The 17,115-nt window shown below is 44.1% G+C and overlaps 1 protein-coding gene across 1 annotated transcript; it reads left to right on the top strand.

Annotated features, from left to right (window-relative positions):
- The first annotated feature begins 2,160 nt into the window (after positions 1–2,160).
- Positions 2,161–13,024, top strand: LOC141732204 (uncharacterized). The gene is given in 16 exon segments (XM_074560784.1): positions 2,161–2,199; positions 4,660–4,748; positions 4,867–4,963; positions 5,791–5,869; positions 5,872–5,929; positions 6,186–6,376; positions 7,157–7,260; positions 7,703–7,830; positions 8,705–8,728; positions 8,945–9,013; positions 10,705–11,345; positions 11,348–11,395; positions 11,398–11,490; positions 11,493–11,612; positions 11,675–11,956; positions 12,954–13,024. Coding segments are annotated over 15 exon segments (2,043 nt in total). The 5' UTR covers positions 2,161–2,199; positions 4,660–4,710.
- The last annotated feature ends 4,091 nt before the right edge of the window (positions 13,025–17,115 follow it).

Genomic DNA, 17,115 nt, shown 5'->3' with positions numbered 1-17,115 from the left:
CGGGGAGCCCAGGGTCCCTGGGCTGGTGCTGGAGGGATGCTCGCCGGGAGCAGGCAGGTGCTGCCTGCAGCCTGAGCTGGTGCCTCCGCTGCCCCTTTCCAGGCTGGAGCCCTGGGAGATGATCCCTGCCCGCGGAGCAGCACTGAGCCCAAAGGCTGCCTGCAAAGAGGAAAGAGCTTCTGGGTGCCCAGGCGGGCGCGGGGCCGGGGTCTGCGCGTGGGGGGCTGGGGTCTGTGCCCGGGGTCCCCCTGCGGGGCAGGGAGCAGGGCCGCTCACCCCTGCCCGCTCGGGTGCCTTTGTGGGTAAAATCCCTGTCACTTTTCTTAACTTCTGCCTGCAGTACAGTTTTGGATCTGGGTGTTCTCAGGGTTGGATGCTGCTTTCCTTGCCCAAAGGTTAAGCCTTTCTTCAGTATACCACCACTTTGAATTTACATTGGGAAAAGGGGCAGCATTTTTCTTCAGGTTTGAAAACCCTGTCGTTCTGCTGCTAAAATCTACATCAGTAACCCAGGGAAATACTTGACAGGTAGTGGTCTAGGTCTGGATTCGGCACTTGGCTTGAATACTGTGTGAAACTGTGCGTTTCAAACTAGCCCTTGTAGCGTAAATCTTACTGTGTGGTGGGCCTAGTTTTTCTTCTTTATTTTACGTAGAACTGCTTTTTCTTCACTAGAATGGTGCGAGGCATTACACTAGCGCTGGATCACTGGATCTGATCACTGGGGTTGGAGTTAGTTGAACTGAGCCGGTGACCCTAGCAGTTAATGTACTGCATTTATGTAAGCCACGTTTATAGTAGTTGATCTAATTCAGATGGGTTTTTATTTCTTGAGAAGAACTATTTTTCTCGTTGTTTGCTAGCATGTGTGTAAACACAAATCACATGTTCATAAATAAAGTTCCCATTCTTTTAGCCTCGTGTGTTCCCTGGCATGTCTGCGTTATATTTCTAAGTAGCAACTTAGCACCAGCTGACAGAGGTGTCTCAAAAAAGCCCCCAAAAAACAAAAGGAGGGAGGGCAGAAGCCTTGCATCGCTCGTTACGTGTCCTCTCTCTCACTGTAAATCAGTGCAGCCTCACGTGCTTCTAGTGTTGGGGACACAATTAGGTTTAATCTTAAATCTACCTCAGGTCTTGGTCAAAAGTGTGGGGATTTTGTTTTGTTTTGATTGAAATACACGTGTTTCTGTATGTATTTCAAAGCAGAACCTGGATCTTAGTGTGGTAGGAACAAATCACTGGAAAGCTTGCCAATTGTTGTTGTACCGTAAAGCGACAAACTCAAAATTAGTTAAGGTTTTTTTAAAAAGGATGCACAAAAGCCTATTCTTTGGCTATTTCTTCATCGCCTTGCTCTTACGTTAGCTGTCATTGCCCGCTTGCAAATGTGTGCTGCCTCCTGCTGTTACTACAGCCAAAGCGAGGAAGGGGATCCTTTTAGTGTGGCTGTGCCAGTGACTGCAAGGATCTCTGTCGTGGTGAACACCTTCATTTCAGTAATTTGAGCAGCTTATTCTTTTTCTAGACAAAGTGGTGGGTTATTTTTATTGGCTGATGGTTTGGATTGCTGTTTTTGTTTGGGCTTTGTGGGGTATGGCGAGTGTGGCATTTTTAAACTTCTTGAGCGCAGGGGCAGAGTTCATGTTCCAGGGCCGATGTGCCGCTGCTTTATTCTGACAGGCAGCTATAATCTGTTCATAGAAGCGTAACCATGTGCCTTTATCAATGATGTGAAATTAACGATGAGTTTACAAACCACACCGAAGAGAAGTTTCCCGCAGTGATGCTTCCTTCTCAAATAAATGTATTTTTAAAAACCTTTTCAGCTGACAATTGACAGCCGCCTTACCCCTTCGACTTTTAAGCAGTTGTGAGCATTTGACAAGGGTCCCTCTCTGAGGTATTCGGGAGCAAGCAGCTGATCTCAAGCGGGTTTGATTCATTTAGTTTCTTCTCATTAACCACACGGGCACTCCTAAGCTCTCATAGTTTTGGACTTTGTTTTGGACAAAGACAAATTACACTGGGTTTGAAACGCCTCTTTCAGTGTCGCTCAGAGGATATAGCGCTGCTCTCAGACTAGAGTAGAGGTGAACTATCGCTGTGTTTTGATTGTGGAACTTGAATATGTGTTTCATTTTTTGTGAACAGATTGATGACTCTCCTGCACCTCTTCCTCTGGCCCAGCTTGTGAAGGTAAATATATATGTATATAATCTTGGCAAATACTTACCCCTCTCAAAAAAAAACCCCACAACCCAAGAGTGTTTGCTTTGTATTTTCAAATCTTATCCTGTGGTCTATAGCTGGATAGCTGTTGTAATGTGAACAGAACTTTCATTTAATTTTTAATAATTTAAAGTATTTAATTAACTTTAAAATGCGTGTGTATTTCGATCCTCTCCTGTAAAGAGTAGTTCCCAGTTTGGGCAGAGAGAAGGGGAGTACCTTATCAGCCTCAACGTGGCATTGCAGGATTACTCATCTTCAAGACACAAAACAGAAGCCCTTCACATGCTGTTTCCTGGTTTTCATACATCTCGTTAATCTTGCGTTGGAAACGAAAACATTTGTTACAGAAGAAAGTAATTGGCTGCAAGTTACGGACATTTCAGGGGGCTTTGCCACAGCCAAAATAGAAGCGTTTCTGTAACAGGGCCACTTGCGTGGCTCTTTCTGAATTGCCAGTCATTATAGTCACAGATCCACTCTTTGAGAGCTGCACAGCTTCATAAATTCTCAACACAAAATTTGCGTTGTGAACAACACAAACTAATTGGTCTGCACGCAGACTGTGTAAATTCTGAAAAGGTACCTAATCGTTTATCGGAATATGCCAATGTGCACGTGTGGCGTATTAGCAGATGTGACCTCCTGAAACTGTTGTAATACCGTGTTTTGCTATGGAACTGCCTGCATTTTTTCCTCAACAATGTGTAACTTTGTCTGGGAAAGCGCTAGCGGTTGCACCTGGTGAAAAGGCGTAGTGCTAGCCAATTAAAACACTAGTCTTCAAAGTTGCAAAGATTAGAGAAGGCAGGGCCTAATGCAGCAGAGCCAGTTCTTTCTTCTGAACGTAAAGGTGGGAGTTCATTTCCAAGAAAGAGAAATCTTTTCCCGCTGGGAACTTCTTCCCTCTCTCACTGCAGCGTGAGACACATTTCCTAATGTGCACAACTGGGGGTGGGTGGGGTGGGGGGTGGAATAAAGAAAAAAAGAAAGGGTTTGGAAGGTAGCCACCAAAAGACATTGGTCTCCATCAGTGCTGTCCCTAAACGTGTCCTGTCTGTGAGGTTCTGTAACCTCACGTGAAGTTTTACTCTAAAATGTGAAAAACTGTCCCCGTGGGGTACACGTTTAAGCTTTTGAGACAATTTAAGTATTTCAGAAAAATACGGCAGCTCAAAGCTGTTACTTTCTCTAACCTCTTTAGTGCAGACTGGCTTAGCATGGAGGCAATGTGTTATCAGTCTTCTGGTTTGTTATTACGATGTATTAAATGCCGTATTTCAATTTTGGTCTATTCCTAGTAATGCTTTGTGGGTTTTGGACGTGCTTTGTAAACCGTTTGGGTTGTTGGAAACAAACGAGTCAAGCGCCTGTAAAGTTTTCTCTAAACGTTAGTGGAAATGATTTCAGAGATGTCCATCTGGATTATGTTACTGTTGAGAAAAAACTAAGTCTAAGAAACAACCATGTAATAAAATGCAGAAACTAGTTTGTTGCTTTTGTCAATGAATGCATACAAAACCAAAACCATGAGTGGCTGCTCTGAAGGATGGGTACTTGAAGGTCGAAATCATTGACAGTCACTCCCTTAGACCCTGCTTGTGACTGCACTTGTGTCTAATCAAAGCGTTTCAAGAAATGCTGCTTAAATAAATCCAGCGGGCTTCAATAATTTGAAGATGTAGTGGTACACAAGACTTACATTACAATTTGTAGGTTAGAAGGACACAGTCAAGTGGAAAAAACCTGCAGGTTTTGCTTACTGTAGTTAAATCGCTTCATATGAAGAAGTTAGTAGGGGGAGAACACGCGGTTTGGACTGCCGAGAGCACACGACGGTCAAACTTCTACTGCAAAGAGTCTTTTGTCTTGCTGAGGGGTTATAAAAAGCTTGATTCCTTTTAACGCTTTTGTGTCTGAAGCTGAATTTCAGCAAGCAGAAACAGCTTCCCCGACTCTTGAGTTGAGTGTCCTTTTAAATTGCAAAGTGTAAATAACGATAGGTGTGTACATCTTTCTCCATTAAACGTATAGTGGATATCTCCTCCTTCCAGTAGTCTGGAGCTTAAACATCAGTTGAAGAGTAGTGCATAGCGTAATTTTTTCTACACACGGCTTCAGTGCGCTTGGAAGAAAACTGGAGTGGCTACACGAGTCTTTATGTGAGGTGCAGACAGAGCCCAAGGTTTTGAGTGCCCAAGAACACGCTTTTCCAGGAGGTTAACGGGCACATCAACATCATGTGATGGCGTAAGGGCTCCCCAGAACATCTTCAGGACAACAGTATTTTCTATAAGCAGCTGTTTTCATGCAGCCCCAGCTAGCGTTGTGCTGCTCTTTACAGGATGGGGTGAGTGGTGTCGTCTCTGGCTGTGTGGGCGCAAATGTGTTTCTAACGCGTGTGTCAAATGCTTACCTGTTAAACAGACGGACAATCTGGCTGAAGCCAATGCTTCCGAAGAAGAGAAAATAAAAGCTATGATGATACAGTCTTGCCGTGAATACGATCCAATCAAGTAAGTGTCGATAACGTCAAATCTGTTCTTTGAAGATTCTGGACAAATTGTAGAGATGCTTGTTTTAACGAGAGAGACACATGCATACCTTTTTCTTCTTTTCTCAAAAACCTTTTAGTTACATGAAGAAACCCTGGGGTACACCTCCGCCATCCTACATATGCTTTCGTTGTGGAAAACCTGGCCACTACATAAAGAACTGCCCAACGACTGGGGTAAGACTGCGGGGGACTTCTGGTGTGACTTCGCTTTTCATTTTTCACGTGGCAGTTACGTAACAAATACATGAACAGTCATATTAGGAATTGTTTCTCTTGGGGTGAAATACAGAGGTTATAGGGCAATGTTGCAAACCCCTTCAAAATTCAAGGGAAACCTGGAATTTAAAATGTAAAATGTTCCTTTTTCTTGGTCATAGATATTAAATATGTCCATAGATCTTTCTCTGTGAACTGTCATGTGCATTTTTATATATTTCAATACTATCGAAAATCTTTCTGGTTTTAACGCATTTCAATGACAGTTCACAGTTTTTAGAATTATGTATAAAAGGAAGATGTTTCTCTTGACCCTACCTATTGAATATTTGCATGTTTTAATTACACAAGTCTCTGGTTGAGTATTCATGCCATGTAACCTTAGTTGGGGAATGCATGCGCAACCTTCATACGTCTCGATGGTGAACGTAAGTTTCTCCAGTGACTGCTTCAGAGCCCTGAATTGGGCTCTCCCTCCCTGAATTGCGCTGTGGAGGAGGAGCGGGTTTGTGCCTCTTCTCCGAGCGGATGGTGAGCTAAGCGATGTGTAACGCTTACGGAAGCTGAAGTTAAGCAAAAGAATGTCCACTGAGTTCAAAATGCTGCTCAAGTCTTTGAAACGTCCTGGCTATATTCCCGTAGGAAAATAAGTATTTTAGTCGAGTAACCCTTAGGCTAGGTAAAAGGAGAGGATTAAGGGCTATTGCTGCTTAAATTAATCATCAAAGTGGCATTTTAAGTGTGGGTCTTCAGGTGAGCTATGTCTGCATTTCTTTTCTGAACAGGACAAAAATTTTAAGCCTGTTCCCAGAATTAAGAAGAGCACGGGAATTCCAAGGAGTTTCATGACGGAGGTGGAAGATCCAATACAAAGGGTGCTATGCTGACAAAGAGCGGAACATATGCGATACCAATTATTAATGCGTAAGTATGGAACTAACTGGACTGACCAAAAGGTGAAGGAGAGAAACCATGCGTAAATGCAGCCAAGTTGGCCGGCATCTGTAACCATGGGGGAGGAAGCATTGCCATTGTATGTTAACTGCAAAATCCGTGATACTTCCTCGTACTAAAATAGGGCGGTCCTACTGTTCATGCCCCTGGAACTTCAGAGCTTGGAAAAGTTTTCCTGTACCCATCGTTAACTTTTTTCTTTTTCCTTCCCCACCCCGCCCTCCAGGGAAGCTTACGCTAGAGGAAAGAAGGAGAAGCCTCCCTTCTTAGCAGGGGAGCCATTCTCCTCCTCCTCCTCCTCCTCCTCCTCCTCCTCAGAAGACCCTGTTCCAGCTGAGTTGTTCTGTCTCATTTGTAAAGAGATAATGACTGATGCAGCCATTATTCCCTGCTGTGGAAACAGTTATTGTGACGAATGTAAGTGTTCCTGCCCTGTTTGTTCATTCCAAACACCACATCTGACTTTCTGAGAGCAGAAACAGAAGATGACAAATTTCTTTGTTACCAGTTCTATTCCATACTTAAGTGTCCGCTGGACAGGAAAGGACTCTTCTCGTATAAAGGACAAAAAGAAGGACAGAAAGCTTTTTTCCTTTTTTACATATCTGGTTAAATCCTCTTTACATGCGGACAAGCACGAGGAGAGTGCCTAGCTGCGCAGGTGATTACAGTATTAGATATTGAATGCATTTAGGTTTTTTCACAGCCCTTTCTCTCACACAAAATCGTGTAGCCAACTCTGGTTGTCTCAGTACAGCCAACCGTACTGTGGTCTGCCACAAACCGATAGCTAGGCATTTAAGCCACATTCTTCTCCACGGGAGAGCTGGTTAAAACCTTCAGAACTCGAGGCTACAGATGTTCTTTTGAGGTGTGTTTTATTCATTAACCTGGAGGGTGGTGCCTGCACCACCACCACATCTAGTGCACCACCACTGCACTAGAGAGTGCCAAAAAGAATAGTCGAAACATCCAGACGCCGCCGTCTTCAAATGTTACGTTAGTGAAATATCAAAACGTCACAGTTTTTTGCTGCGTCCTAGAGATGTGTTACACTATTGAACATTCATCGCTTCGTGCCCTCAATTCAAGACCATATTCCCCCATTAATCATATATGTCTTTTTACGATTGATTGGAACCCCCAAAATTTCCTTACGTTGGCTAAACCTACTTTGATGATTCTAATTACGCACAGGCATCAGAACAGCATTGCTGGAATCTGAGGAACACACATGCCCAACGTGTCATCAGACAGACGTTTCCCCTGATGCTTTAATTGCCAACAAGTTCCTGCGCAAGGTAACAGGATGACTTTTACGTAAACTGTAAGAAAAGTCTGTTTGCAGAAAGCCAAAAGGGAAGAAAATGTTAATTTACATCTCCTCAAAAACCGCTAAGTTAAATAGGCTGCATTTACTTTTCAAACCCATTATCTGTTGTTAGGGAAGCTGAGAACTCTTTGGAGACAATGGGGCAAATCCAGGTCGCGCTTTTGTTTAACATGATTGCCTTACTTTCCAATTCGGTGTTAACACTGAAGTATTTTAAATACAGGTACTCTGAGTTACCAGTTGTTACTATCAGCGTTTAAGGCGATGTGTTTGTGTATTTCTGTGTTGATTCCTTTTAGGATTGACAGCGTGTACAGGACTACACAAGTAATTTTGCTCTGTGGAGGCTTTTGTTCATGCATCTACTGAAGTTTCATATTACCTTGTGGTAAATGTTTTTCTGCCTCTAGGCTGTGAACAACTTCAGCAATGGAACGGGCTACACAAAAGGGCTCCACCAGACCATTCAGCAGCAGCAGCAGCAGCCGCCACCACCTCCACCACCACTCATGACTGTTGCACCTCCTGGACCTTTTCAGTAAGTAAATCTGTAGATCAACATGAATGTGAGAGACACCCAGATGCCAAAGTTAGATTCCTCTTCTTGAGCTTCTCCGCCAGCGATTTATGTCTCATTAGTGACAGTTCCAGATAACTGCGGAAGTTCTGTTTTGTGAAAGTCCTCGCTTTGAATGAGGACACTTTGGTAAGTTGGAAGTGTGCCTCCTGCAAGAATGTTCTCACAAGTATTGCTTGTTTGCTTCCCTTATCAGTCATTGCGTACAGGCTTACCCTGAGAGAGGAACGCTTTTTCCCCAGGAGCCCTTTCATTTGAAGCGGCTAGCAATCCCTAAAGAAACCATTTTGTTATGGCAAACCTTCTTGAGTGCGTTGATTTCTCTTTAGTCCTGAGGAAATAACATTTTCATGAAAAGTGTCAAAGCACAATTATGGGTAAAATAGGCCAGGTGTTTTCACAGTACTTCTTTCTACAGTATTTCTGTCATCGATCTTATGATAAGTCAGAGTCACCCTCAGTAATACGCAGCGTAGTCAGTGACGCGTATCGATTGGATAATAAACACTGAAGCACTGTAAATGTAAAGTATTTACAAACATGACCGTCTAAGTGTGCAACCCATGAAGTCACCGGAAAATACGTGAAAAACCTGTGCTATTGTTCAGGGCTTATATCCTTCGACTGTGTGCCTTGGATGCAAACAGCCACTCTGTCCAGAAGAGTGTCAGGCTCAGCCGTACCGCTGACTACAAAGGATCACAGTCCAAAAGAACCTCTAAGGCAGCCCCTGAAGTAGCACAGAAACATTTCCTAACAGAATTGCAGTGTTTCCATCTTCCACAACTGAGGCTCTCTCTGGGGGTTAAACGTACTCCAATCCTTTCCTGCGCAGCTACCTGAATGAAATATGTTTCCAGTGAGCTTTCTCTTTAACTGCCAGCAGTCCGCATGGACTTCTCGACAGCGCTGCATTTGGAATCGGCCAGCTTCACTTTTGTAAATCTGGTGAAGACTATTTTGTAAATTTTTTTGTCCATTTACAGTAGTCAGCCTTTTCTCACCTTGGACTTCCCATTTCAAGTAGCACTTCAAAAGACTGCTTGAACAATAAAAATTTGGGGTTTTTTTGTAGCAATGCCGCTAGCGTATTACCTCCTGCTGCTCTGGTGACTGCTGCTGAGCCTTCTGCATCTTCCTCGCGGTCAGTCAGCAGTTTGTTGAAAGAGAAGGTAAGTTGTATTTCAACATATGCAGTGATTCTTGCATTTAGTGGAGCTTGTTTTCCAACCGTTTGCATTTACTGACAAGGCCCGTCAGGTTCCTGTACGAAGACAACCAGCATTCCCAAGTCTTCCGGGCCCCCAAGGACAATCAGTGCCCACGACTGGTACGTGACTATAACTTCAGAATTTCTTTAAAAAAATTGCCTTCAGATACACTGAATGGGATTTTCCTCTTTTTCCTCTCCCGACTCCAAAAGGTCACCCAACGAGAGCCAGTACACCTCGCTCAGCAGGTGGTGGACCAGGCTGGGAACTGTAAGTATTCCACAGCAATTCCATATATTACTGCTTGTAACGAGGCCATAACACCTAACTTACACAACCGCTGATTTACAATGAAGAAAGTATGCCCAGATAGCTGTGGAGAATACAAGTGGTCATTAATTTTTAAATGGCTTAATTTGAATTGGCTTTGGCAGAGGGAGTCTGTGCTTGCCGTGACATTATTTAACATAAAACCCCGGTACATGATTGAAAAGAGGACTTGGAAAAATGAACGGTTTTTGAGGAAACTGTAGTTACATATAAAAATGAAATAGAATCAAAGGAAAGCCACCCTTTTGATTGCTGGCCGAACAGAGCTGAAAAAATTGATTTTAGCTGCGATGGGAGTTTCCTATGTAGGGTACTAGCTCACATAGGGCAGAGGTTACAATAGACAGATGGATAGAATTGGGCAGCAATTGTTAAGGAGCAGGTGTCTCTCTTCCTAAAGCTCTCTTACTAAAGGGGAGGAATGATGCTAAGGAACATACACGGAATAATGTGAAATGGTTCTTTAAAAAATACTTGTGAAGAGAAAGCTCAGGGTAGCTGACGTCTTCGATCCCCAAAAATCATGCGGACGGCAGTCTGAATAGCTCTATTAGTGATGCTGCCAGTACCTTTCCTAGAGTAATGGCAATGGGTCATAATACTAGAGGCTGAGTTCAGAAGCCGTCACTATCCTTGGTTAGAGCTATGATGTGCAAAATTTTGCTAGGACATCTGGCTAGAAGTGCCCTGTATGTCAGATTGCCGCACAATCCGTATTTAGCTGTATTTTGCATCTTGTACATATTGCCAAATAAGTAGTGAAGTTAAATCGACTGAGCGGGCATTTTAAAATTGACCTTTACTGTCTTCAGGCTGAATTGTGTCTTCTTGATGTTTGATAGTGCACTGTAACCATTAAGACTTGCTCTCTTGGCATCTTACTGCACCAAAAAGGATTTGCACTGCGTGTCGTGCCTGAGTAGTGAAACACGTGTGCCTCCACGTACCAGCAGAAGCCAGTATACGGCACCTTCAATCAATAGCTGCGGTCGTTCATGTGACAGAAATGAGTGGATATAGACTTACCCTTCCTCTATGCTTTTACACTATCAAAGCAGCAGGTGTTCTGTCTTGTAAGCAGAAACTTTTACATGTTATCACGTTCTTCAATCGGCAGTAGCGTTATGTCAGCAGCTGAAAGCAGCTTTGACATAAGCATATGGAGAGGGGAAAAAAAAACCCAAACAACTAATTTTGGGAGGAAAAAAACCAAACAGGAGAGTGACTGGTGTGAATTAACTTCATTTATTGTTTTTGTGTTATTTTTTTTTCTAAGGTCCAATTCTCCCTATAGGGCTTCATTTCACTCTAGAAGTTCGTATACCCACTCCAAGTCAAGATCAGGTTCTTCCCACTCTGGCTCCTACTCTCGATCCATTAGTCGTTCCTGCAGGGAAGGCTATCCTGGTGGGCAAAGCCACAGAAGTCATAATGGAGATGGACATGACCCTGAAAAACCTCCTGGAAGAGAGCGCCACGGCATCAAAGATCCACCAAAATCAAATAAGAAGGACATGGAATATCCACTGGAAGATGGCAAAGGAAACGAATGTAAAAAACACCGGAAGAGAAGAAAAGGGGACGAGAATAAAGGATTTCCCAATGCTGAGTTTTTAGAAGGTGCGAGAAAAGCAAGAGAGCCAGTAACAGCAGAAGACGTTAAAAGAGGCTCTCTGTTCACGCTCCCAGACAGAGATGACACCACCCCTGAGCGAGACGAGCCTTTGGAAGCAGATTCTATTGCTTTCCAATCGATGTCTGAAAAGGAGAAAAAAGAGAAGGACACGACAAAGATGAAAGTAGAGGTGGCCGTTCCTCCCAAGAAAGACAATAGAGCTAAAGCTTCCCAAGAGAAGCTGGACACCGATCGTGAAGAACTTCCCAGTACTTCACAGGAACCTCCTGTGAAAAAAGTGAAGGAGGGGTTGCCAAGGACAATGAGAAGGCTCTTGTTACCCCATGGAAAGTTCAATCAGAACTGACAAAAATGACCCAGAACCCAGGCCAGCCAAGGAGGAAAAGGCCAAGAAAGACCATCCAAAAGAAACCAAGTCGGACAAGCCCTCCAACAAAGAGCATAAGTCAAAAAACCTGCTGAAAACAGCAAACCGTCTGATGCAAAACCCGAAAAAAGAAGAAGAGAAGTAGATAAAATGTTTGACAAGGACCATCATTGCGTTTTGTCATCAAGACCATGGAGCAGTATAATAATGACATAACAGCCCCCGCTGAAGACGTCTGTTGAAGTAACGTGTCTGCAAAAGATGAGGAAGCTGCAGGAAAAAATCCTAAAGAGCCAAAAGACAAGGCTGTTGCTAAGGCGAAAGAGGATACAGCGGCACCTCCTGCAGTTGACCAGCCTGATGCAAGCCAAAGTCAAAGTCAAAGCGGTCCCAGCGTTAGCCACAGCCACAGTCAAAGCCCTTCTGAGAGCTGGACTCGAAGCCACAGCGGCAGTGCCAGCTCAGGAGAGAGTCAAGACAGCAAGAAAAAGAAAAGGAAAAAAGAGAAGAAACAGCACAAGAAGCATAAGAAACACAAGCAGCGTAAGAAACACATTGGACACGGAACAGAATTCGCAAAGAGCCAAAACCACAAACACAAGAAGAAAAAAATCGAAGAAGTGGAAAGAGAAGGATGACCAAAAAGTGAAATCTGTCAGTCCATGGAAGGACAGATAATGAAAAAGTGGCTGAATTCTTCAGTCATCTGTATCCCATTTTGTTAAAATGGAAACAAATTCAGGCGTTGCAAGTAACGGCATGAAGGAGACTGTGCTGCCCTTAAAGTATTGCAGCTGGATTATTTGATTTTTACATCGGAGCTTTATAGAAGTGAACATTTGGTACAGAATTGTGAGTTGTGACAATGCAACGTGAAAGGTTTTGCTGGGGCATCTTAGTTTTAACCACCGTTCATTACTTTGGGTGGAGTTTCAGGTGCTCTGAACATTTTCATGGTGCAGTGTGTTTTTTTTAATTGCCTGTCAGAAGAAGGTGTTATAACTGATTATAAAACATCGTCAGAATGATTTGCAGAATACACAGAGCCCTGTTACGTCACTTTTTGATTACAATAAAATGTTTTCAGTAAACCGTCCAACGTGATGAGATTTCCAGTGACAGCGGGACATTAGCAGAGAAAAGACTAGTGACGGAAAAACACCGGCAGTAAAAGCTTGCTGGTAGCGAACGTGTGCGAAAAATAACATAGCAACGCGTTTAGTTTTGAAAAGACTGGTAGGACTTTAAATCTTTTGAACTGATGCAACGGGGGGAGGTATTGCCAAGAGGTGCACGTTGTTCACGTGCCAAGTGGACTTGAGTTTATATTGTAAAAGGTAGCATACGGCCCCAAACGTACAGCCAGTAGTAACAGCTGGGACCGACTATTTTAAAATAACGTTATGTGTGAAGCTGTCACATTTCAACATTGTTCCAGTTTGTTTAGAAAGCTGTTGTCATTTGCCAGCAAACATTTACACACATGCTTTAAGATGCCCTGTAGTCTCTGTTTCCTCTCATAACTCTGCTGATCCCCAAGGTGCTTGTGTTTTTGAAATAGAAGCTTTAGTAGTGGCATTTTCACATGGTGGTGCCGTGATACAGAACTAACCCTTCCATTAATAGTGGGGCTCAGCAGATGAGTTTGGCAGAAGAAGAAAGCCCACTAGAAAGTCAGGCTTCTGCTTTAAACTGCTCTGAACAGTGACAATCTGGAAAGCGTAAATTTAATTAGCTCGATCTTGTTAAGACAGACGTAATTTAAAAAAAAAAATAAAGAGGTGGCAGTTGTGGGTGTTGCTCAACTGCCAGAAAGCCAGCATGGTACGAAATACTTCTCGTTGTGCATTAAGGGCATAACGTCACGGTAACGGTTGAATTCCGTAGGGAAAGCCCTCGGCTGTTTGGCTGCTGGGATTTGCCCCAGAGGAGTTCTGTTTGAAAGTACGATAAATTAAAGCAGCATTTGAGGGCTTCCATTCGCGGAGACTATTTTGTTCAGAAAGTGTCATAGTTTATAGGTACTGTTACTGGGGTATTTAGTAGTACAGGAATAGTAAATAGTAAATAGCAGTAGTGATAATTTTTTCAGTGGGGTGACTATCACATTTTAAATATTGGGTTAGAGACTGGGCATCCTCTACTTCTGGTGGTTAAAACAAGAACAAACCAGAATTAGTCCTGGATTTCACTTCCTGTAGTTTGTGCCTTCTCGTGTCAAGGCGTTCTTGGTGGATTTCAGGTGTTTTCTGCACAAGGTAAAGCAGGCTTTCCAGTTAAGCCACTCAAATTTTGACTTCCCAGAATCCAAAAGCACCGGTCCATCCTAGTTGTTCAGTGTGCTCACCGGGCATTTCCCATGTGTGCAATGAGAAATGTTCCTATGACAAAGGCATAAGGTGAGGGGAAATAACTGGACTCCAGACGATCCAATGTGAATCAACAGGAGCCGTTTATTAAGCGCAGATCATCATCTTTTATACCCTGTGTTGTAGCCGTACACGCAACTCGCTCATTTCTGATTAGCTAGTTACACTGTCCACGCGCTGTGCATGCAGTTCATTCACAGATCAGATTGGTTACAAGAATTCGCATAGTAAATTGCTTAGTCATTAGCACAACATGTTTCCTACCTTCTCAGTTCCCGTTTTTCCCATGTACTAATTCCATCTTCTACCACCTGTTTTGTCCTTAATCTGATCTCTCACAGTAGGGAGGCTGGCTCACATGGCTATTTTCTCTCAGATACATTCCTACAATAAGGCACCGGATAATGTCGTGCACGGGTAGAGATAAAATCAAGAAACCGAGGACACAAAATGAATTTTCCTTAGAGCCCCTAATAATTCTTTTGCATTTTAAAAGTAAAAGCCAGGAAGGAAAAGAGAGAAGAAATAGTACTAATTCCATCTTCTACCACCTGTTTTGCCCTTAGTCTAATCTCTCACAGTAGGGAGGCTGGCTCACATGGCCATTTTCTCTCGGATACATTCCTACAATACCCCCTTTTTCTTCTTGAGCCAGCCAGACCTTATGCATGGCATTTTCTATCATGTCAGTCACTTTGCGGAGAACACACGAGGCTACCATAATCAATAATAATATAACCAACAATAGCATGAGCCCTTGCTTTAGGAAGTCTGATAACCATCCCGTTATACCCCACGAGTTTAACCAATCATCGAAACCATTTTTGACCACTTTTAATTTGGACATGTTATCCTTCAGCTCCCGTAACTGCTTATGAATGGATGATGAGTGGTCGGAAAGGTTCATACAACACATACCTTCAAAATCTTCACATCCATGACCCTGAGCTAACAGCAAAAAATCAATAGCTGCTCGATTTTGCAACATAGCATGCCGAATGCTATCAGCATCAGTAAGCAAGCTAGATAGGATTTCAGTTGTAAGGTTTATCTGTTTACTTGCCCAACACCCTATCTTATTCAACATATTTAATGCCGTTGCTGTTCCTAGCGAAGGAAGAATACTTGGCCCTATTCTTTGTCCGAGATTCGAAAATGTTATATGGTGGTCACAGGATGGAGTGAAGGTATGAACTGTTCTCTTGGCTCTCTGGTTACTGTGTGCTCTGCTCACTGTGTCTTTGGCCGTACGCAGGCCTCTGCCCGTAGATCTGCCACATCTCCCCCTTTTTTGTTTAACACCAGACCATTTATTAACAGGGTCACCATGACTTGTGCTTCTAGTCATTGTGACGCTCTTAGCAGGTTATATACTAAACACAATTAAAAACAGAATCAAAAAGAACCCTGCTAAGGCAATAAATACCCAGATTCCTAAATTTAGCCCAGAAAGCCAATTTCTTTGCATTTACCCACAAGAAATCCTTTTGTAATATTTCAAATACATTGCGGTTCATTAAGTCTTGAATCTTTAGTATTTGAGCTTTTAGCTGATCATGTAAAGGACAAATATTTTTTGCAACGACATGTCAAATTGTGATAACCGAGGGTCAAGGTCATCCTTTTTGATGGGGACATGTATGTGGCTTGGATCCATTCCAGAAAGCTGGTGACAGCACAAACGACCCTGGAAACACAATCGCGGTAACATTTCAATCATCATAGTTACTGGTTTTGAAAAGGTATGTGGCAAAAATACCCACTCTAATGCAGTCAGGCTCTTTCCGAGTGCATCATCCCACTGTCCTATCAGGGCGTAAGGTTGAAATTCTTGTAGGAAGGTGTTCAGTGCGTCTTGCAGCAGTAGTAGACTATATCTTATCTTGCAACGTGCTGTAATGCCTTCGGAGCTGTTGGGGTTAATGAACACAGAACTTATGGGGGGGGGGCGGGGGCAGACACAGTGCTTCAGTGCATCCCCTGTATCTTCCAAGTGCGCCCATGTCTCTCTCCCCCTCTCTCATGTCTCTCTCCCCTCTCTGACCCGAGACAGCCCCCCTATATCCTGCAGTGGATTGAGTGGAGAAGTACAGGCTAGAGTCGCTGCACGCGTGGCCAGCGTATGCAGCGAGTCCCACCAGACTATCCTGCACTGGGTCGAGTAGAAAAGTACAGGCCAGAGTCACTGCACGCATGGCTAGCGTATGCAGCGAGTCCCACCAAACTCATGATCCAGCTTTGCTAACAGCGGCTGTCTGATACGTGACTACATTGTTGTAATCCCTTCTCCCACAGCATCCTCATAGGGAAGCTTAGGAAGTGTGGGTTAGATGAATGGACAGTGGGGTGGATAGAAAACTGGTTGAAAGATAGAGCTCAGAGGGTTGTGATTAGGGGCACAGAGTCTAGTTGGAGACCAGTGACGAGTGGTGTTCCCCAGGGGTCAGTACTGGGTCCAGTCCTCTTCAACATATTCATCAATGACCTGGATGAGGGGATAGAGTGCGCCCTCAGCAAGTTTGCTGATGACACCAAGCTGGGTGGGGTGGCTGACACACCGGAAGGCTGTGCCGCCATACAGAGAGACCTGGACAGGTTGGAGAGTTGGGCAGAGAGGAACCTTATGAAGTTCAACAAGGGCAAGTGTAGGGTGCTGCACCTGGGAAGGAACAACCCCATGCACCAGTACAGGTTGGGTGCTGACCTGCTGGAGAGCAGCTCTGTGGAAAGAGACCTGGGAGTCCTGGTGGACAACAGGATGACCATGAGTCAGCAATGTGCCCTTGTGGCCAAGAAGGCCAATGGCATCCTGGGGTGCATCAAGAAGAGCGTGGCCAGCAGGTCGAGGGAGGTCATCCTCCCCCTCTACTCTGCCTTGGTGAGGCCGCACCTGGAGTACTGTGTCCAGTTCTGGGCTCCCCGGTTCAAGAGGGACAGGGAACTGCTGGAAAGGGTGCAGCAGAGGGCTACAAAGATGATTGGGGGACTGGAACACCTCTCTTATGAGGAAAGGCTGAGGGATTTGGGTCTCTTCAGTCTGGAAAAAGGACGGCTGAGGGGTGACCTTATCAACGCTTATAAATACTTAAAGGGTGGGTGTCAGGAGGATGGGGCCAGGCTCTTTTCAGTGGTGCCCGGGGACAGGACAAGAGGCAATGGGCACAAACTTGAACATAGGAAGTTCCACCTAAACATGAGGAGGAACTTCTTTACCCTGAGGGTGACAGAGCACTGGAACAGGCTGCCCAGAGAGGTGGTGGAGTCTCCAACTCTGGAGACATTCAAAACCCGCCTGGACATGTTCCTGTGTAACCTGCTCTAGGTGACCCTGCT

The sequence above is a fragment of the Larus michahellis genome, chromosome 16 (assembly GCF_964199755.1).
Source record: "Larus michahellis chromosome 16, bLarMic1.1, whole genome shotgun sequence".
In the NCBI taxonomy this organism is placed as follows: Eukaryota; Metazoa; Chordata; class Aves; order Charadriiformes; family Laridae; genus Larus; species Larus michahellis.
Note: the sequence above shows the minus strand (reverse complement) of the source record. Positions and strands in the feature narration are given on the sequence as shown.